Source organism: Lolium rigidum, chromosome 6 (assembly GCF_022539505.1).
Source record: "Lolium rigidum isolate FL_2022 chromosome 6, APGP_CSIRO_Lrig_0.1, whole genome shotgun sequence".
NCBI classification, from domain to species: domain Eukaryota; kingdom Viridiplantae; phylum Streptophyta; class Magnoliopsida; order Poales; family Poaceae; genus Lolium; species Lolium rigidum.
Genome location: NC_061513.1, coordinates 74,808,869 through 74,831,740, shown reverse-complemented (window position 1 = coordinate 74,831,740; position 22,872 = coordinate 74,808,869). Strand labels below are relative to the sequence as shown.

Genomic DNA, 22,872 nt, shown 5'->3' with positions numbered 1-22,872 from the left:
AGCAGTATCTTACTGATTTTTTCAATCTCATTGTCTTTTTCCGCTGGACAATGGTGGCTGACATGCTAGTTTCCGATCGATCAGCTGTACAAAACTGGTTCCGATCGATCAGCATGTACATAGCTAATGCAATTGATCAGCGCGTGCGCTTGCGAGCTGATGCGCTAGCTTCCGATCGCTTCCGATCGATCAGCATATACGTAGCTAGCTCAACTGATCAGTGTGTGTGTTTGCGGGATGATGCGGACTGCCGCACTGTCCGCTGTAATTCTAGCGGTTTGTTGCGGCAAACCGCGAGGGTCCGCACATACGTCGTTGTCCCGCGATGCTTTGTAGCGGGCAGCCGCAACCCGCCCCGCTTGCAACCTTATGAATGAACATAAGAGAGCTCATATAAAGCACATATGACTAGATGAGTTTGCAGGGATCAGGTGTCATAAAATTAGGAAGTGTGCGAAATAAAATAAAAGTCTACATTTTCTGTTAATATGGTAACTTATTCTGAAGCAAATCCATGTTGATCTAGATTTCTATGTGCCACTTTCACTACCCTACAGACCATTGCCAACTACACTACGAGACTGCAAGACAAACAGAACCATAACTGCTCTAACCATATTCTGGCCTTTAAATAGCCAAATACTTAAACACAGGGTGATCACTAAAAACAGTGCAGCGTTTATCCAAACTTGCGAATCATGTGTAGATATGTATGCAGCAGCAAAAGTGATATAAAATATGGTATGCGGTTCTACAAATAAATATAATTTGACTCTAAAAAACCATAAAACTGGAGTTCAAAGCAATGTCAATGACCAGATATACAGAGACTAACGCAGCAGATACAAGACGCAACTCAGATAAGAGATACGGTTATGCAGAGAGACATCAAGTTACAAGTACAGCTTCAAAGCTAATCACGAAACCTTCTTGATACAACCCAAATAGTATGTCTTAATTGCAAGCATAAGCACAAGCTACATGGTAATTCATGTGGCTGAAGCAAATATATACATATACAGAGCAAACCACGAAATCACAGAGCAACTTTATTCCCACATTGACAGGAACAGAGAGGAACCAACTCACAGCGCATCCTCACCAGCCTGAACTCCCATCAATACTCGCCGCGGTACTCGCTGTAATCGTCCCTTCCAGCAGGCGCCACCTTCTCTCCAACCCTCTCTGCCGCCTTCTCCTCCTTGTACTTCGCAGCTTCATCAATCGCGAGCCCTCCGACAGCACCAGCAACTGCGCCCACAGCAAGCCCAGTGCCTAGTCCATACCTTCCGCTTGGAGTTCCACCCTCGGTCCTTCCTCTTTGTTCATACGGCCCAGGCACACCCTCAGTCCTTCCTTTCTGCTCATACTGCCCGGGCAGACCCTCAGTCCTTCCTCTTTGCTCATACTGTCCAGGCATACCATCGGTCCTTCCTTTCTGCTCATACTGCCCAGGCGCAGCTTCAGTCCTTGCTCTTTGCTCATACTGCCTGCCGTACTCCACAGGCGCGGAGGGGCCTCCGGTGTAGTCGTACTGAGATGGAGGCGGCGGGGCAGAGTAGTACCCAGTGGGACGGTAGTACTGGTCTAGGCCGTACTGCGGCGGGGCGGAGTAAGCGGGGGGTGGAGGGGGTGGGAAATAGTAGGGGGAGGAGGGAGGGGGCGGATACTGGGGCTCAGGAGGAGGAGGAGGCGAGCGCTCGCGAAGGGCGACGCGGATACGGAGCTTGCCCTGGGGGCGGCCGGAGGGGCGGAGGAGCGGGAGCGTGATGATGGGCGAGGCGGGGGAGTCGGAGCTAGGGTTAGGGTTGGCGGGGAAGAGGAGGTCGCGGAGGGGCGAGTGGGCGGAGCCGACGAGCGGCTTGGGCGAGTCGGACGGCTTGGAGTGGAATACGTCGAGGGAGAGGAGGAGCGAGGGGTCGTGCGGCGAGAGGTGCGGCGGGAGCGGGAGGAGGATGCGCTCGTTCCAGGCGGGCTTGCAGCCGCCGGCGTCGTCGGGGCGGGTGGCGGTGCGGCGGGAGGGGTCTAGGTAGGCGACGGCGTAGGCGCGGAGGTCGCCGCGGCGCCAGTTGACGTTCTTCAGGTGCTTGCCGGAGACGACGGTGACCTCCAGATCGAAGGCCTTTGACGGCGCCGATGCCGGCGGCGGCATCGAAGGAGGCGGCGGGGCTTGGTACTGCGGGTGGGAGAGCTGGTGCGGGGGAAGCTGGTGTTGGTGCGGGTGGGGAGGGGGCGGGGAAGCCATGGCGCTTGATGGGATGCTGGGGGTGGGTGATGAGTCGCCGATCTGATGACTCTTTGAGGCGATCTGTTTGTTCGGCCGGAGCGCCGTGAGGTCGACTGACACTGGCAGTATGCGTAGTACTCAAGAAGAATATAACCCTAATAATAAATCAGCCTATGTCTAAAGGCCTCCATTGGGCCTCGGTTGTTTGTTCCAACGAACCCACTCTGAAGGCCTCATGAGATAAAGAAGAGCAACAGAATAACCTTTCTGCATAATTGCCACTGTCGACTGCAAAAAAAGAAGCATAATGGCCACTGGATCATCAACATGGGATATTAATGGATGCCAGGTTACCCCGAACTGAGAACTGAATGAAAGCACCAGATCAAATGATACACACCAGTGGTGCCATTAGTACAAACAAATGGCATGATCCAAAAAAGAAAATTAGAACTGACAATTTCTATTCAAAACCAAGCACAGCCAATGCCAATAGAATAATCCAAAACTAATTTACGGCATAACAACGTCAATCAATATATTGTATGATCCATATATGCACATACCAGTGGGCTCTACCCACTGTTCTTACTGATCAAAATATGCATGGACTGAACAAAAAAAACAGCCACTTGACATTCAATCAGAGTATACTGCATGACAAGCAAAAGAGACTCACCTTCAGTTTTGCAGTGGTGCATCATGTTGTTGCTCCAAGAATCACTCTACTGTTAGCACAATATCCAACTTCATGAACAGCCTGAGTAGATATTTAATTAGTGAGTGCAAATAAATAGGCCAATGATGAAATATCAGGTAGCGAGAACCAGATGATTAGTTGTAGAGAAAGAAACTCTTGTATTTCAGCACTGTCCACAAATGTTCATAGCATTTAAAAGGCATATCCTAAACTTCAGAACACTGGCAAGACTTGGGCAAAAATGCTAGTCCATCAACTTACAGAAGGCAATGATTATTTTTAAGTTGAAGAGTTAAATGAATTTATTACAATCGAAGAACCAACAAAAAAAATTACCATTGGGAGGATAAATTACTTATGATGTATAAAATACAAGACAAATTGGTACCAGACCAATCGAAACTCAAAATAGTCAATCGAACATCCCATGCCGCAGTTGCGTAGCATATCAACCAAACCTGGTGACCTCAAAGGCTCAAAATGTCCACGAACCAAGTGTCCAAATCTTGTCTCTGCAGCAGATGGGAAAGATATTCCCACATCTGAATGCTCCCCTCACCAATAATCTCCACAAGAGCATTTGCCATCTCTAAAATGGTGAAAGCGGCTTACGTCTCTGACCACAATCTCTCGACCAGTGACCTGAGATATCAACTTGATAGCAACATGGCAGTCATCGCACACCCGTAGATTCTTCATTACTCGGATAGGAACTCCTTCGGGTAAGCTCAGAAACGCAAATGCTATAGCCAATTTCTCGCTGTGGTGAGTTAAGCTAACCTCTTTCTCCTCATCCTCCATATCATGGAACACCATGCTCATGTCTGGTGCATAGCCACACTCCCTAATCTTGGCAATCATTTCTTCCAAGTACTCAATGATCTCCCCTTGTCTTGGATGTGATTTATCTCCAGTGCAAAACTGGTGCACCTGGCCCTTAAGCTCCACCCAGCTGACACCCGGCTCCTTTCTCACCTTCTTCTCCCTCATATTTTTTCTCAATTCACTAACATCTCCCCATCTCTTGCTGGTAGCTCGAATATTTGATAGCAGGACGTAAGGCGCAGAATCTTGAGGGTCAAACTCAATGACTCGTTCTGCGATCCGCTCAGCCATGTCAAAATTCTTCTGGGTCTTACAGGCAGACAACAGTGTCTTCCATATGATCCCGTCAGCACGTACAGGCATTGACAAGATAAGGGCCTCTGCTTCATCCAGACAACCTGATCGCCCAAGAAGATCCACAATACAAGTGTAGTGTTTCACACTTGGCTGCAACCCGTAAGTCTTAGTCATAAGCTCAAAGAACTCCAGGCCTTCGTCTTTCAGACCACTATGGCTGCACGCATATAGCAGGGCCAGGAAAGTAACCTCATTAGGTTTAGCCCCTCTATCCATCATCTGTTTAAAGAGCTCAACTGCTTTATGTCCTTGCCCATGGAACCCACAAGCTGAGATCATTGCACTGAGAAGGAAAAGATCTAATCCACAATAACCAGAGTAAACTCTTTCCGAGTCGCCTAAGCATCCGCAGCGAGAGTACATATGCACAAGGGAGGTAATGACTGGCACAACCTTGTCTACTCCAGCCTTGATAACCTGCGCATGAACCTGCTGACCTTGTGCAAGCGCTGCCAAGTCCGAGCAAGAGGTAATAACACTGACGAAGGTGACCACATCTGCCGCGATCCCAACACCTCTCATCATGGAGAAGTACTCCAGTGCCCCCTCCGAGTCGCCATGCTGCGTCCTGCCAGCGATCGTGGTATTGAATGACACAACCGTAAGAGAAGGAAGCGCCTGGAGAATGGCTTCTCCTTCTGCGAGGCACCCGCACCGCATGTACATGTGAGCCAACGAGTTCCCGACGATCATGTCAGTGTCCATCCCACACCGCACGACGTAGGCATGGACCTGGCGTCCGGAGACGGCGTCGGCGAGCCCAGCACAGCACCTGAACACGCTCCCCAGGCCGAACTCGTCGGGGTGCAACCCCTCCCTTCGCATGGCGAGGAAGAACTGCAGGCTGTCCTCGTCAAGCCCTGCATTGGTGAGCCCGGCGACCATGGCGTTCCAGGTGGCGACATTCCTCCTGGGCATCTCGTCGAACAGCTCCCGCGCGCTTCCCAGGTCGCCGTTCTTGATGTAGCCCCCGATCAGAATGTTCCAGGACATGACGTTCCGCTTGGGGATTCTGTCGAACAGGTCGCGCGCGGTGGGGAGGTCCCCGAGGTCCGCGTAGGCCAGCAGGAGGTTGTTGGTGGTGAAGCGGTCGGCGGCGGCGCCGGAGGTGGCGGCGACGGAGTGGAGCTGGCGGAGGAGCGGGACGGCGCGGCAGGCCCGGAAGACGTGCGCGAAGAGGCTGACGTCCGACCAGAGCACGTCGCGGAAGGGGTGGCGGACGGCGTCCTTGAGCCGGCCGCTTGTGCAGAGGCGGATGAGCTCGTCCTTGGCCTCCCGTGCGCCGGCGGTGAGCGTCTTGAGTGCTGGTCTGGCCATGTGGCCGTGCGAGGGCTCGCGCTACGACGCGGCCGTGGTGGTGATGGCCGGCGCGGCTACCGGAAGCATGGCGAGTTTGGACAAGGCGACTGGCAATGCGAACACCTCGTCTGCCAGTTCTGCGGCCCAGCACAATCTCATCGCTGAAGATAAGGCCCACTGGCCCAAGGAGAGGGAAGGAACTGGTAATGAAGACGGACTGGACTCCGTGCCGAGCCCGCTAAATCTAGGGCTCCCTTCCGTTCCGCCTTTATATAGATCGACACGACGGGTCGACGACGCGGCAGCAAGATCCTGGAGGAGTTTTTCTCGCTGAAGTCCGGAAGTATGGCAGAGGCGGAGGCTTCCACCGGCGAGAACGAGATCATGATCAACGAGGCGGTCACCGGAGAGGAGTGTTCACCGAAGCTATGCCCCACCAAAAGGAAAGAGCCGACGGCCGAGCATCTGCATCCCGTCGAGGGAGTTCCCATGGAGAACGCGGTCTTCTCAGACAAGTGTGCTGATCCGATCGCTCTGGCCGTCGAGGCTTTCGAGCAGGCCATCGCTGACGTCGAAGTTGCAGCGGCGGCCGATGATGAGGACGACGATGATAGATCAATCACAGAGAGCGAGTTTGCCGCCTTTGAGGAGGAGGAAAGGGCGGATTACCGGAGGTTCTGGCAAGAGGAGTTGCTGCCTAGAAATCCAGATTGGGAGTTCAAGGATTATTCCTTGGTTATCAAGGATGTAGATGTCTATGACGGCAATGCCAAGGTTGAGGCTGCCCTATAATCCAACTGAGATGATGATTTTTATTTTGATGTGGTTAGTTCATTAAGATCTTATGTATCCTATCGATGTGATTGATCCAGGCATATGTTGTGGTTCACAGATATCTTCATCATGTTGTGATCTCTTGTTGTTAAGTTAGGTCGTGGCCTTATTATTATGTAATCAGACACCGATGATCTAGTGATATGTGTGTTGTTTACTAGTACTTCCTCTGTTAGACTGTTATCTATTTATTTGCACAGCAATGGGCGTCCCCGCCAGATAATTCTCCTAGATCCCCCGCCTCTCTGGACACGTGTCCCCCGTTCCCATAATTGAAGAAAAGAAAAACTCACGGGTGCTTCACTGAAGCACAAAAATACCGACCGTGTAGCAAAAAACTGTGTTATTTTAGCATCATTGTAGCATTTAACAAAGATTCATTATAGAATCTCGCTCACGCGCTCGCAGCAAAATAAAGACGACTTTGTAGCATACAAAAAACTTCCATATAACATCAAACAATTCACGAAAAATTGTCATATACTACAACAACCCACTTTAACCGACTGGGCTCTCCAGTAGTGAATCTGGTTCGTGGAGTCCCGTTTGCACCACGATAGCACCGCCGACTAGCGCTCGCAGCACCTGACATGAGCATTTGTGTGCAGTCTGCGTTCCGTTGCTTCTGGCTTTCTTTTTAGCATAAACCACGAGCTTAATTATTAATCAATGTTCATAGGGATGCACCAAACATCAGCTGGAGTCTGACGCCAAATATGGCGACCCAAAGAAAGAGAAACAACAAACTTAGCTAATTTATGGACCTCCATATTATGTTCTTGAAACTAGATGTGCCATATCTAGGCCAATGTCGATCATGCGGGTCATTAATCACCTCCAAGCAATCTGTCACTATATGAATATGCTGCAATTGAAGATCACTAGCCAAAGATAGAGCTTCAACGTGTGCTTCAGCTTCCAGAGTGAGCTCCTCAATTATCCTGGCCGGAGCTCCCGGGTAATTCCCATCTTCACTTCTGCAAACCATTGCAACTGATCCCTGTCGACCATCGCAAGCAACAACACCATCACATTTCAATTTCATCATACCCACAGCTGGTTTTATCCATTCGGCCAGCTCCCTTGCACTGACAGATGGTTTAGTAGAGCTATCTTTTTTTTTTGAGTGTTCACCGGGGAGAGCAAAGCTCCCACCTGAATATATTTCTCATTGTGTCACGAGGACAGGGGTGGAAAACGACCCCAGGGTTTTGGCAGCAGATGTACAGGGGGAGGGGAGACACATCCAACGCAAGGGGATGGGCTCAAGTTTTTTACAATCGGACCGGAGGCAAGTAGGTGAGCCACAAATCCACGTCGGCCCGGTGATCAAGAGGAAGTCGAGCGCGCCAAAGGATTGCGTCATCGCGGCAACGTTTGCGAACTAAGGACAGAGAGGGGGCGAGCCCATCGAAGACAACGCCGTTCCGATGTTTCCAAAGGTGCCAGAAGCACAGCAGCCGGAGAGTCGAAGCCGAGCGAGCAGGAGTAGAGGCAGGCAAGGGCAGACCGAAGCCGTGGCAAGGTCGGCATCATCGGCGATGGAGGGAGAGCCGAGAGCAGCCCAGAACAGGCGGGCGAAGCTGCAGTGAAACACGATGTGAGCAGGTGTCTCGAGGTGGGCGTCACAGATGGGGCACCGACTGCCGTCCGCCTCTCTGTTCGACGTCCTTCGCTCATGAGCAAACTCTGTCGAAATAAAATCTGAAGCCCAGGATTTGATCTCTTTGAGAATAGTACTGAATCTTCCCTGATGACTTCCTTCCATCGACCTGATCACTTGCCGGTGAAAGGCAACATCTAAGTCAGCTAGGAATATAGTGACATAACCTGCAGTAGAGATAGGACCTATGGCCCACTGGCCCAAGGAGAAGGGCAGAAACTGGATACGAATACGGACTGGACTCCGTGCCAAGTCCGCACCGGAACCTGCGAAAACTAGGGCTCGGCCACCCTTCCGTTCCGCCTATATATACAGACGACGCGGCCACGAGGAGTTATCGCTAAACCGTGCACCACAAGAAGTCCAGAAGTATGGCGGCGGCAGAGGCTTCCACCGGCAAGGAGTTTGCGCTGGAGCGGTGCCCCGGCGACGGCGAGAGCGAGAGCATGAGCACCGAGGCGGTGACCGGAGAGGAGGAGCGTTCGATGAAGCTCTGCCCCGCCAAAAGGAAGGCGCCGACGGCCGGAAAGAATAAGGAGGACGGCGACTCTTCTGAGGAGGATGAAGAGCGCGATCACGAGGGTATAGTGTTCTCCGAACTCGAAGAGGAGGGTTCCGATGATGATGATGAATCAATGACAGAGAGTGAGTTTGCTGCCTTCTATGAGGGGGTAAGAGCCAGGTACAGAAAGTTCTGGCAAGAGAAAATTGTGCCTCTAAATTGGAAATTCAAGGATTATTCCATGGCTGCCGAGGAGGGAGAAGGCAATGCCAAGGTTGAGCCTGCACCGGAATCCAAGTGAGATGGGTTTTTTTTTCTGGTCAATCCACCAACCTTGCCACGTGTTCTGGACAAATTAGTATGGTTCACTGATATCTTCATGATGCTCCGATGTTGTTATTATTAACTGAGTCTTATTGAACTAGCAAATTGTCGTGCCTTGCAGCGGTTTCAAAATAAATCCGAATGTGCTCATGAGCCTAAGAAACAGCTTATTATACTTTATACCACTCATATATGTTTTTGTTTCAAAATATTGTCAGTTGCATGGTTCATCCCAATTCTAGATGAATTATCCATAAACTTTGCTAACCCTTTATTATCAAGATAAGTGGCACATTTGTATATCTGTTTAACTGAGGAAAAATACATTCGTGCATGTACTGGTGTCCAAGACGCTTGCATCACGTCTTGCTCCGTGATTAGGAGATCTGGTTAAGGAAAACCAATGCGCTTTTATAAGAAAGCGATGCATCCATGATATAGATACCTTCACAGGCTAAGGAGCCTAGGGTGTTGCTCAAGATGGATATTGCACACGCGTTTGATTCAGTCTCGTGGGCACTTTTCATGGAGGTGTTGCATAAGGCTGGCTTTGGCCCTCAGTTCCACGAGTGGGTTGCTATCCTCCTTTCCACAGCCAACACGCGCATTCTGTTGAATGGGGAGCCGAGGGGGATCCACTCTCGCCCATGTTGTTTGACCTCGTGATCGAGATCCTCAACTGCCTCCTGGCTAATGCTAGAGAGTTGGGGGGTGCTCCGTTAGTTGGCACCTCGGGATTTGGCGGCGGGTGTCCCGCTCTACGCGGATGACGTTGTCCCGTTCTGTCATCCGGATAGGTCCGAGTTACTCGTCGTGCGCGAGCTCCTCGCTTCCTTCGGGCACACTTTAGGGTTGCACACCAACTTCGCGAAGTGCTCGGTGTCCCCCATCGGATGTTCGGAAGAGGTGGCTGAGGAAGCGGCAGCGGTGATGGAATGTCAGCTCGCTGACCTACCGATAAGGTACCTTGGCATACCTCTTTCCCTACGTCGGTTGTATACAGCTGCTCTCCAACCTGTGGTGGACCGGATTGCGGACTGCCTCCCTAAGTGGAAGGCGGGGATGCTGGCCAAGGTAGGGCGTCTGGCTTTGGTCAAGTCAGTCCATGCGGCTATACCCCTCCACCAGCTGGTGATCTTGGGTGTCAATGTGCGAGCACTAGAGCAGGTGGAGAAGATCCTTCGCGGTTTCTTTTGGACGGGCCGTAAGGAGGCTCATGGGGGCCACTGCCATGTCAACTAGCGCAGGGTGTGTCGCCCCCTCGAGCTTGGTGAGATGGGCATCCCAGATCTTGTCCAGATGGCGTTCAGCCTCCACGTACGGCGGCTCTGGAGGATCATACAGACCCCGACATGCCCTGGCATGGGCTAGATATGCAGTTCTCGGCAGATGAGCAGAGCATGTTCGCTGCATCCACTAGGATGGTACTTGACAGCGGAACATCTGCCCTTTTCTGGGTGGACAAACGGTTGGATGGTAATTCCATCGCCGATATTGTGCCTGAGCTACTTAAGTTGGTTTTCGGAAACGAAGGACGATCCGGGAGGTCCTCACCAATAGATAGTGGATCGCTGACATTCGCGGGGCTTTCAACAACCTGGCGATGTGGCAATACATTCAGGTCTGGCGGTTGACGCGGGGCATTCGATTTGTTGACACTCCTGACAGGATGCTGTGGCGGTGAACGACAAATGGTGTTTACACGACTACCTCCTGCTACAGAGTAATGTTACAGGGATCGGTCTGGTCTTTGTCTTGGAAACTAACCTGTCTTTGCCCTCCTCCCCCAAGGGGGTCAAGTTCTTTCTATGGTTGGCCTGCCAGGACCGTTGTTGGACATCGGATCGACTTTCCTGTCGCGCCTTGCAGCATCCTCCCAGATGCGTCCTATGCGACTAGGATATGGAGACTATGGATCACATCCTAGTCGGATGCCCCTACTCTCGGATCACCTGGCATGAGGTACCATCATGGATTCGCTCGCCGGCGGCCATTTCGGCTGATGGGGTTTTGTTCGTTTATTGGTGGGATACAACCGTTCAAGCTTCCCCAAAGACGGCTCGTAAGGGCATCTCCTCGATGGCCATGCTCAGGTCTTGGTGGCTATGGAAGCGGTAACGCTATCATCTTCGATGGCGTGCGACCCGAACTTCATGGCTTGCTCAACACGATAAAGGTGGAAGCCAAATCGTGGGCGACAACGGTGGCTTCGGGGCTTGCGGCAGTGCTCCCCACATTGTAGTGGGTAGTGTGTCGCGTTGTACTCGGGTGCCCTCTTTAGTATTGTAGCAAACTCTCTCTATCAATGCATCGAAACGTAAGATTTTGCGTTATCTCGAAAAAATAGCAAATTGATGATATCTCGTATGTCAAGTTAACTTTCTCCATTAAGTTTCATGTACTTACCAATACAACCAAAAGTCTGCTGACAAGAAGAAGGTGTCAAACAATCCACATAACAGTTCTCGTAGCAATGTTTCACTATTACAGTAAAAGTCGATCTCGTTGGAAACATCGCGGGAGAAAAAAATATTGTGCACCCGTAGCAAAACCGATTTCCTTGAGACTTAGAGAAATCGTAGCAATATGTACGGTTGTAGAAAAACCATAAAATGAGTGTAGAAAAAAACATAAGTATGTAGCCAATTGCTATTGTCTGCAAAAAGATCCCAAAAACACGATCCGGCTGGTAGCAACATCGGGCACCGTTTGTAGAAGCCCCAACCATCGTTTGCAACATCGTCATCTGCCGTTTGCAGCACATCCGCAACACATGGTAGCAACACCGTTGACCTATAGTACCATTGTTGTGGATCTACGGTAGCACCACGAGTATTCAATGTAGCATTGTAGATAAGAAAGAACATAGAGGTCGCCATGGATGAGCAACTTCACCGGCAACCTTGCCTTGGAGCACCGAGAATACGGGCGAAAGCATCAGGGACTTGCAGCACCATCACCACTGGCGCATACGGCAGCACGACGGCGCCGGAGTTCACTGGATCTCATACCACTGTTGGTTGCTTGGGCACTCAAGGAAGAGGCTGTGCACCGGATCCTCCACGGACTCCTCTTTTCCATGGCGCCGCCCTGCTCAGCCTCGACCGTCAGGCACTCGCAAAAAGGAACATGCGGGCAGCAGGGAACCATTCCGGAGTCCGCAAACAGCTACTGTCAGATGGAATCTGTGCCACCACGCCGACAGCCAGGAAGCAGCTATGGCACACGGCAGCGGCATCCCCCCAGGGACTCGACGGCGAGTGAGAGGACCCGGTGGTGGGAACCAGCGAGGCTAGCGGCAGTCGAGCAGCGGTCAAGGTTGCACACGACTTGTGGCCGACCACGGGAGAGTGAGGTATGGAAGATGTGATCGATTAGAGGTTGCGTCCAGCGCTAGCGAGCAAAGGGGTAAGGGCATCTCAAAGGATTTGGGGCGTGCATGGCAATTGACCGCGCCCAGTGATGACCCACAAGTATAGGGGATCACAACAGTCTTCGAGGGAAGTAAAACCCAAATTTATTGATTCGACACAAGGGGAGGTAAAGAATACTTATAAGCCTTAACAACTGAGTTGTCAATTCAGCTGCACCTGGAAAAGCACTAGTAACAGGGGTGATGTGAAAGCAGCAGTAATATGAGAGCAGTAGTAACAGTAACACAACAGCAGTAGCAGTAATATGAGAGCAATGGCACCAGAAAATAGTTGATACTACTTCCAATGTCATGTAGGAACAAGTATATGATGATGAGAGATGGACCGGGGTTCCCAGCTATCTACACTAGTGGTAACTCTCCAATAACAAGTGTTGGGTGAGCAAATTACAGTTGGGCAATTGACAAATATAGAAGGCATAACAATGCACATACATATATCACGATGACTACTATGAGTTTTAATCAGGGCATTACGACAAAGTACATAGACCGCTATCCAGCATGCATCTATGCCTAAAAAGTCCACATTCAGGTTATCATCCGAACCCCTTCCAGTATTAAGTTGCAAACAACAGACAATTGCATTAAGTATGGTGCGTAATGTAATCAACACAAATATCCTTAGACAAAGCATTGATGTTTTATCCCTAGTGGCAACAACACATCCACAACCTTAGAACTTTCCGTCACTCGTCCCAGATTCAATGGAGGCATGAACCCACTTTCGAGCATAAATACTCCCTCTTCGAGTTACAAGTATCAACTTGGCCAGAGCCTCTACTAGCAACGGAGAGCATGCAAGAACATAAACAACACATATGATAGATTGATAATCAACTTGACATAGTATTCCATATTCATCGGATCCCAACAAACACAACACCGATTACATCAGATGAATCTCAATCATGTAAGGCAGCTCATGAGATCATTGTATTGAAGTACATGGGAGAGAGAGTACCAACTAGCTACAGCTAGAACCCGTAGTCCATGGGGGAACTACTCACGGAGCATGATGGAGGCGGTGGCGTTGATGGAGATGACTTCCGGGGGCACTTCCCCATCCCGACGGCGTGCCGGAACAGAGATTCTGTCCCCCGAATTGGAGTTTCGCGATGGCGGCGGCGCCCCTGGAGTCTTTCTGGAGTTTCGTCAATTGGTCTCGCGTTTTTAGGTCGAAAGGGGTCTTATAGGCGAAGAGGCGGCGCGGGAGGGTGCTTGGGCCCCCCTCACCATAGGCTGGCGTGGCCAGGCCTGGGGCCGCGCCGCCTTATGGTGTGGTGGCCCTCTGGCCCGCCTCCGACTCTCCTTCGGTGTTCTGGGGTCTTCCGGTAAAAATAAGATACTGGGTCTTTGTTTCGTCGAATTCCGAGAATATTGCCCGAACAGCCTTTACGGAACAAAAAACAGCGAGAAAACAGGAACTGACACTTCGGCATCTTGTTAATAGGTTAGTTCCGTAAAATGCATAAAAACATTATAAAGTGTGAGCAAAACATGTAGGTATTGTCATAAAACTAGCATGGAACATCAGAAATTATAGATACGTTGGAGACGTATCACCCAGCCGCGCGCTCCAAAGCTTCTTTGGTCCAACGTGGCCCAATAGAGTGTCTGGGCGACCCCTGCCCGTCACCGCTACACATGGGGTCGTTGTGGGCGCGCCGGACGCGACGCGGGGGTGACATGGCGAGTGGAGGGCCAGCCGTGTAATCGACATGGAACCGAAGCGCCGTAGTTTTTCCTTAATGGCGGTAACAATTTACGAGGCGGAAGCTGGTGAGACATCTCGTCGGCTCTATGCATTGTCGCTGCCCAAGCAACACCCCACCGCTTCCTGCCCTTTCTCAGGTTGATCATGCGCGCCTTCGCCCACAAAAACTCGCTCCCCTCTCTAACACAACCACATCGTCGTAGTTCTTGCCCCCACCCGTGCCCCATCTCCATGAAAATTCCGCGCCGCCACAACCTACGCCATGATAGGCTCAACAGCCACGGCAGGTAGGACCTTCACCTCCACTTTCATCTCCACCACTGCCTCCACCTCCCCTGGCCGAAGAACCCGCGCCGCCCCTCGAGCCTGATTTCGACGATCACGTTGTTGCCACTTCCGATGAGTTGGAAGAGTACGCAGTGTTGACATGAAGGAGGAGGCGGAGGTCGAGGCGGCGGAGGAGGAGAGGAAATACGATGACCTAGAGAGCTGGAGCAACGGGTCATACCTGGAGGAGCAGTCGGCGGAGCAGAGGGCTATTCTCCATTCCTACGAGAATCTGTAGAAGGAGCAGGACAACACCCGTGTCCGCGACAAGGCCTTCGAGGAGCAGTGGTGGCGCATCATCGTCATCTTCGTTGAATGGGCGCCCATTGAGGATGGGGGTCGCCGCCTCATGGCGGACGAGGGCAACTCCACGATGATGCGCCCGCGCGTATGCCGGGCTATTGTGTCAGGGTGCGGAAGGAGCGGCGGGCGCGAGAGAAGCGGAGGAGGGAGGGCGGCGATGATGGAGCGGGGCCGTCGAGCGACAGATAGGGTCTACTCATGTCCTTTTACACTCAACTTGTATATAAACAAAATTTGAATCCAAACTCTTATTTTCGTCATATTTTGTTGTTTAGGGGCCCTGTTTGGGGAACGCGGTTGGAAACAAACGCATCCCGAAAGCAGCGCCACCAAGCGGCGTCCCCCATTCGAACGATCCAACGCTTTTGCCGGTTTGGGGACACGAGTGGAGATGCTCTAAGACTGGGAAATGATAACACCATTCACATGTGCAGGCGCGGACATTGGGCCGAACTGGGGGATTGATAAATGGACCAAATACCTATAAATAGTACTCCCTCCGTTCCTTTTTATAATGCCTATAGATTTTTGGCATTTGTTTCAGAATATAAGGTTGTAGCTTGGCTTTTTTTTTCAGTTACCCCTGTACCGGTCAGCTCCCACACGACATACATGAAAAAAATCCATACAAAAGGGAAACAATTAATTGAGATTCCTAATGCATGACCCCAACGATTCCTTAGATTTAGGAAGCATTGTTTTTCTTTCCTGAATAGTAGAACCCGGCTGCACATATATGGAGGGGTTAATTATTGGTTTGCCACTACTGTCCGCGCATGACTCAGTTTTGCCACTAGAACAGAATGGTGCTCAGTTTTGCCACCGCTTCTGGCGCAGCTGCTCCATCGAGGCCAAACGGCCAGGCTTCAAACGTTTCCGTCTCTCGCCGTTACTGAAAGTGGGGCCGGATCTTACAGGTAGGACCGCGCAATGACAAATAGGTGTAGGTGAAGACGGAACTACCCCTGCTCCCGCCACACAACCACACACCGATCCACTGCACCCACCACCATCCGCGCCCCTGCCGGCACCACCTGCGACGCCACCACCTGCGCCGCCGCGCGGCCGTCCCGCGTGGACACCTTCTCCACCGCCACCGCCTCCAGGAGCACCTGCTCTGCCCCACCGTCTTGCGACGTAGTCGCTCGTTCCGCCAGTACGCCCTCCACCTGCTCGACGAAATGGCTAGTGGCGGCGACGGCCTTACATTCTTATTCAGACAAACTACATGGCTGAAACGACAACAAACTACATGCCATGCTTTAACCCTTAACCTTTCCTATGATAAACTTGGCCCTTGTCCTTGCCTCTACCAATCTTCGGTGCCTCTTTCATCTTCTTCATGCCCTTCTTCAGCCAGGCACAACATAACTCCAGCCTTCACCTTTTCTTCAAGATTTGGTGACACATGGTACCTTCTCGGTTTGGGAGTAGGTTTTGGTGCTGTCTGTTGGAAGTTGGATGACTCGTGTAGTCCTAAAGCACTCACCTAGCTGCTTCGGGGTAACAAGCTGCTTGTTGCTCTTCCCTCGGCCTAGCGACGGCTTCTTCCTCCTCCCTGCGCTTTGCGGCCAGCGGCTTCCCTCTCTTCCAAGGTTCTCCTACGATAAACTAGCAAGTGCTTGTCCGCCCTAGCCATGGAAGCACTTCTGGACAGAGAGGCATCTCCGGAGCCAGAGGCACCGGTAGAGCCGGTGCTCCTCCTCCAACTCATGGCATTGTCCATCTTTGTTTGCTTCGGTTCGGTAGATGGATGCCATTTATAGGATGCGAGCACAATGGCATCAGCACACGAGCTGAACAGAAGGCACACTAGCTGAACACATATAGACAAGTCCTTGAGTTTGATCTGTAGTGTCTAGCCAGAAAAGGGAAAAGAATATTCTCTATATTGGGCTTGGGCATAATTAACTTTTCAGTCGACCTGCCATATTCACAAGAATATTCTCTGATTAACATTGTCTCTATATTACGGGGCCTCATCAATGCGAGTGAAGAAAGTTTTCCCTGATTCAGAACATAGGCACTGTGTGAGACACGTTTACCAGAATTTTCACAAGAAACACAACGGGCAAACTCTGACGAATGATCTATGGGTAGTTGCAAGGTCTACAAATATTCCAACTTGGGAAAGAAATATGGAAAAAATGAAAGTGGACAAGTGCAGAAGCTTGGGCATGGGTGGAGGAATTGCAGCCAAATACATGGATTAAAGCTTTCTTCAATGATTTCCCAAAATGTGACATGCTTCGAATAATCATTCGAAGTATTCCCAAAATTATGCATAGAAATGTGGCCAAGCAAAAAGAGGCGGATACATTCCCAAAAGGATGTTGGAATTATTAGAGTACATGTTTGAACTATGTTTGAATGATGTTGGAATGATGAGATTACATGTTTTGAGAAACTCATGTCAAAATGTGCTAAAAAAGAGCTCCAAAGGTAGGGTAAATGGCCTCATTTCTAAGCAAGTTTTTTTGATCTTGTCTAAATTGGCCAAATAAGTTCACAACACATCAATTCCATGTAAGAAGACTATGTGAGAAGGATTTCCATTTTTTTGATTTTTTTTGAATTTTTTATGCTCATCTCAAATTTAGTCAAACCTAACTTTGACCATCATTTTATCAAGTTTTAAACATGGAATTGTAAAACTAAGCATGGATCCTTGTTATTCACTCCAAAATGAAGCTTTGGTGAGGTTTTTGAAACTTTTCATGTTCCAAACCCTAAACCTCTTGTCTTCACCCTCGAACTTGTACCCCAGTGTTTGAGATATCACATTAGACACATGGTTTTTTTTGTTGAACAACATGTAGACCATGTTTATCAACTAGAATGGGTAGTATATGACATAAGAAGACTATGTGAGAAGGATTTCCATTTTTTTTTGAATTTTTTATGCTCATCTCAAATTTAGTCAAACCTAACTTTGACCATCATTTTATCAAGTTTTAAACATGGAATTGTAAAACTAAGCATGGATCCTTGTTATTCACTCAAAAATGAAGCTTGGTGAGGTTTTTGAAACTTTTCATGTTCCAAACCCTAAACCTCTTGTCTTCACCCTCGAACTTGTACCCCAGTGTTTGAGATATCACATTAGACACATGCTTTTTTTGTTGAACAACATGTAGACCATGTTTATCAACTAGAATGGGTAGTATATGACATAAGAAGACTATGTGAGAAGGATTTCCATTTTTTTGATTTTTTTTGAATTTTTTATGCTCATCTCAAATTTAGTCAAACCTAACTTTGACCATCATTTTATCAAGTTTTAAACATGGAATTGTAAAACTAAGCATGGATCCTTGTTATTCACTCCAAAATGAAGCTTTTGTGAGGTTTTTGAAACTTTTCATGTTCCAAACCCTAAACCTCTTGTCTTCACCCTCGAACTTGTACCCCAGTGTTTGAGATATCACATTAGACACATGGTTTTTTTTGTTGAACAACATGTAGACCATGTTTATCAACTAGAATGGGTAGTATATGACATAAGAAGACTATGTGAGAAGGATTTCCATTTTTTTGATTTTTTTGAATTTTTTATGCTCATCTCAAATTTAGTCAAACCTAACTTTGACCATCATTTTATCAAGTTTTAAACATGGAATTGTAAAACTGTTATCACCAGATTTTGGCCAAATCAGGAGGTGGGCCGCAAGTGAGATGGGCTTGAAGGATATACGCGTGGAGGATCTCTGAAGCGGCCTGATACGAAGAAGTTGGGCTAAATTGCCCGTGTATACGTATTATAGTAGATCGCATCTTAATTTGGAAGTTAGAGTTTTACCCGTGCACGGTTAGGTGCACGCCTGAATTAGAAAGTCCCCGGACTATAAATATGTATCTAGGGTTTATGAAATAAACAACAACCAACGTTCAACACAAATCAATCTCGGCGCATCGCCAACTCCTTCGTCTCGAGGGTTTCTTCCGGTAAGCACCATGCTGCCTAGATCGCATCTTGCGATCTAGGCGGCACTGACTTATTACGTTGTTCATGCGTTGCTCGTGCTGAAGCCTTTTTTATGGCGAGCAACGTAGTTATCTTAGATGTGTTAGGGTTAGCATTGTTCTTCGTATCATATGATGTCGTAGTGCAACCCTTATACATCTAGCCGCCCTTACACCTATCTTAGGTGTAGGGGCGGCACCCCGCTTGATCTTTGTTTAGTAGATCCGATCCGTTGCGGTTGCTCCTTGTTCTTCAAGGATTAGTTTAATATCTGCAATAGTTAGGCCTTACAAAGGGTTGGAGGATCCAGCGGCGTGTAGGGTGTAGTTTGCTAGCCCTAGACAGGATGTTCCGGGGATCAACCTCGTGTTGGTTTTTAGGCCTTGTCTAGGATCGGCTTACGATCACCGTACGCGAGCGCGAGGCCCAATCGTGAGTAGGATGATCCGATTATGCGGTGAAAACCCTAAATCGTCGTAGATCGCTTTAGCTTTATCTTGATCAAGCAGGACCACCATATATTCGTACACCTCGTACGAATCATGGGTGGATCGGTGATACGTCTCCAACGTATCGATAATTTCTTGTGTTCCATGCCACATTATTGATGTTATCTACATGTTATATGCACACTTTATGTCATATTCGTGCATTTTCTGGAACTAACCTATTAACAAGATGCCGAAGTGCCGGTTCTCGTTTTCTGCTGTTTTTGGTTTCAGAAATCCTAGTAACGAAATATTCTCGGAATCGGACGAAATCAACGCCGAAAGTCTTAGAAATACGCGAAGCTTCCGGAGCACCGAAGAAAGGTCAGAGGGGTGCCAGGGGGGCCCCACACCTGTGGGCGGCGCGGCCCAAGGGGGGGGCGCGCCCCCCTATGGTCTGGGCAGCCCAGGCCCCCTCCGACTCCGACTCTTCGCCTATTTAAGTCGTCGTGACCTAAAACCTCGACACGAATTGACGAAACCCACAGAAACCTGCCAGAGCCGCCGCCATCGCGAAGCCAAGATCTGGGGGACAGGATCTCTGTTCCGGCACGCTGCTCGGAGCGGGGAAGTGCCCCGGAAGGCTTCTCCATCGACACCGCTGCCATCTCCACCGCCATCTTCATCACCGCTGCTTGCTCCCATGAGGAGGGAGTAGTTCTCCATCGAGGCTCGGGGCTGTACCGGTAGCTATGTGGTTCATCTCTCTTCCATGTACTTCAATACAATGATCTCATTGAGATTCATATGAGTTTGTATCACTACTATCTATGTGCTACTCTAGTGATGTTATTAAAGTAGTTCTATTCCTCCTGCACGTGTGTAAAGGCGACAGTGGGTGCACCGTGTTAGTACTTGGTTTATGCTATGATCATGATCTCTTGTAGATTATGGAGTTAACTATTGCTATGATAATATTGATGTGATCTATTCCTCCTACATATGCATGAAGGTGACGAGTGTGCATGCTATGTTAGTACTTGGTTTAGTAGCGTTGATCTATCTTACACTAAAGGTTACTTAAACATGAGCATTATTGTGGAGCTTGTTAACTCCGGCATTGAGGGTTCGTGTAATCCTACGCAATGTGTTCATCATCCAACAAAAGTGTAGAGTATGCATTTATCTATTCTGTTATGTGATCAATGTTGAGAGTGTCCACTAGTGAAAGTGTAATCCCTAGGCCTTGTTCCTAAATACTACTGAGTTACTACTGCTTGTTTATTACTGCTGAGTTACTACTGCTTGTTTACTGTTTTACTGCGTTACTACTGCCGCAATACCACCACCATCAACTACACGCCAAGCACTTTTACTGCACCGTTGCTACTGCTCATACTTATTCATACCACCTGTATTTCACTATCTCTTCGCCGAACTAGTGCACCTATTAGGTGTGTTGGGGACACAAGAGACTTCTTGCTTTGTGGTTGCGGGGTTGCATGAGAGGGATATCTTTGACCTCTTCCTCCCCGAGTTCGATAAACCTTGGGTATCCACTTAAGGGAAACTTGCTGCTGTTCTACAAACCTCTGCACTTGGAGGCCCAACACTGTCTACGGGAAAGGAGGGGAACGTAGACATCAAGCACTTTTCCGGCGCCGTTGCCGGGGAGGAAAGGTAAAAGGCACTCATACTACGGTCCCAGGTAAAGTATTTTTCCGGCGCCGTTGTGTGTGTGCTCAAAGCTATTTCCTTTAGATCCTGCAATTGCAACTTTTTGTTTCTTGTTTACACTAGTTTGGCATAATGTATAAGAGTGAGCTTCTTGTTCTATTTCCTGATTTAAAACTTGGATTGTTTGATGCGAAAATTAAAAAACCTATGAAATCTTATTTGCATGCTGGTAGTAATATTAGTATGAACGCTTTGAACACCATTGTTGATAATGATATAGAAAGTTCTAAGCTTGGGGAAGCTGGTTTTCATGATATTTTTAGTCCCCCAAGCATTGAGGAGAAAATTTTCTTTGATGATACTTTGCCTCCTATTTATGATGATTATAATGATAGTGGTCTTTTGGTGCCACCTACTATGGAGAGTGAATTTGATTATGATTACAATATGCCTCCTACACTTGATGAGAATAATAATGATAGCTACTTTGTTGAATTTGCTCCCACTACAACTAATAAAACTGATTATGCTTATGTTGGGAGTAGTAATAATTTTATGCATGAGACTCATGATAAGAATGTTTCATTTGATAGTTATATTGTTGAGTTTGCTCATGACACTACTGAAAGTTATTATGAGAGAGGAAAATATGGTTGTGGAAATTTTCATGTTACTAAAACACCTCTCTATGTGCTGAAATTTTTGAAGCTACACTTGTTTTATCTTCCTATGCTTGTTACTTTGCTCTTCATGAACTTGTTTATTTACAAGATTCCTATGCATAGGAAGCATGTTAGACTTAAATGTGTTTTGAATTTACCTCTTGATGCTCTCTTTTGCTTCAAATACTATTTCTTGCGAGTGCATCATTAAAACTGCTGAGCCCATCTTAATGGCTAAAAAGAAAGAACTTCTTGGGAGATAACCCATGTGTTATTTTGCTACAGTACTTTGTTTTATATTTGTGTCTTGGAAGTTGTTTACTACTGTAGCAACCTCTCCTTATCTTAGTTTTGTGTTTTGTTGTGCCAAGTTAAGCCGTTGATAGAAAAGTAAGTACTAGATTTGGATTACTGCGCAGTTCCAGATTTCTTTGCTGTCACGAATCTGAGCCCACTGCCCTGCAGGAAGCTCAGAAAATTATGCCAATTTACGAGCATGATCCTCAGATATGTACGCAACTTTCATTCAATTTGAGCATTTTCATTTGAGCAAGTCTGGTGGCCTAATAAAATCCATCTTTACGGACTGTTCTGTTTTGACAGATTCTGCCTTTTATTTCGCATTGCCTCTTTTGCTATGTTGGATGAATTTCTTTGATCCATTAATGTCCAGTAGCTTTATGCAATGTCCAGAAGTGTTAAGAATGATTGTGTCACCTCTGAACATGTTAATTTTTATTGTCCACTAACCCTCTAATGAGTTGTTTCGAGTTTGGTGTGGAGGAAGTTTTCAAGGGTCAAGAGAGGAGGATGATATACTATGATCAAGGAGAGTGAAAGCTCTAAGCTTGGGGATGCACCCGGTGGTTCACCCCTGCATATATCAAGAAGACTCAAGCGTCTAAGCTTGGGGATGCCCAAGGCATCCCCTTCTTCATCGACAACATTATCGAGGTTCCTCCCCGAAACTATATTTTTATTCCATCACATCTTATGTGCTTTTTCTTGGAGCGTCTGTTTGTTTGCTTTTGTTTTTGTTTGTGTTTGAATAAATTGGATTACATCATGCTTGTGTGGGAGAGAGACACGCTCCGCTGGTTCAAATGAACACATGTGTTCTTAGCTCATAATATTCATGGCGAAGTTTCCTCTTCGTTAAATTGTTATATGGTTGGAATTGGAAAATGATACATGTAGTAATTGCTATAATGTCTTGGGTAATGTGATACTTGGCAATTGTTGTGCTCATGTTTAAGCTCTTGCATCATATACTTTGCACCTATTAGTGAAGAATACATAGAGCATGCTAAAATTTGGTTTGCATAATTGGTCTCTCTAAAGTCTAGATAATTTCTAGTATTGAGTTTTGAACAACAAGGAAGACGGTGTAGAGTCTTATAATGTTTTCAATATGTCTTTTATGTGAGTTTTGCTGTACCGTTCATCCTTGTGTTTGTTTCAAATAGCCTTGCTAGCCTAAACCTTGTATCGAGAGGGAATACTTCTCATGCATCCAAATCCTTGAGCCAAACAACACTATGCCATTTGTGTCCACCATACCTACCTACTACATGGTATTTCTCCGCCATTCCAAAGTAAATTGCTTGAGTGCTACCTTTAAACAATTCAA

General features: G+C 48.1%; 2 protein-coding genes across 2 annotated transcripts; both read right to left on the bottom strand.

The window, feature by feature from the left end:
* Positions 1-843: 843 nt before the first annotated feature.
* On the bottom strand, positions 844-2,245 carry LOC124660847 (extensin-like). The gene has a single exon (XM_047198683.1). It carries the CDS (start codon positions 2,243-2,245, stop codon positions 1,118-1,120), a length of 1,128 nt encoding a protein of 375 aa, XP_047054639.1. The 3' UTR covers positions 844-1,117.
* A 1,162-nt stretch (positions 2,246-3,407) lies between these two features.
* Positions 3,408-5,426, bottom strand: LOC124667234 (pentatricopeptide repeat-containing protein At2g41080-like). The gene has a single exon (XM_047204540.1). It carries the CDS (start codon positions 5,424-5,426, stop codon positions 3,483-3,485), a length of 1,944 nt encoding a protein of 647 aa, XP_047060496.1. The 3' UTR covers positions 3,408-3,482.
* Between the last annotated feature and the right edge of the window lie 17,446 nt (positions 5,427-22,872).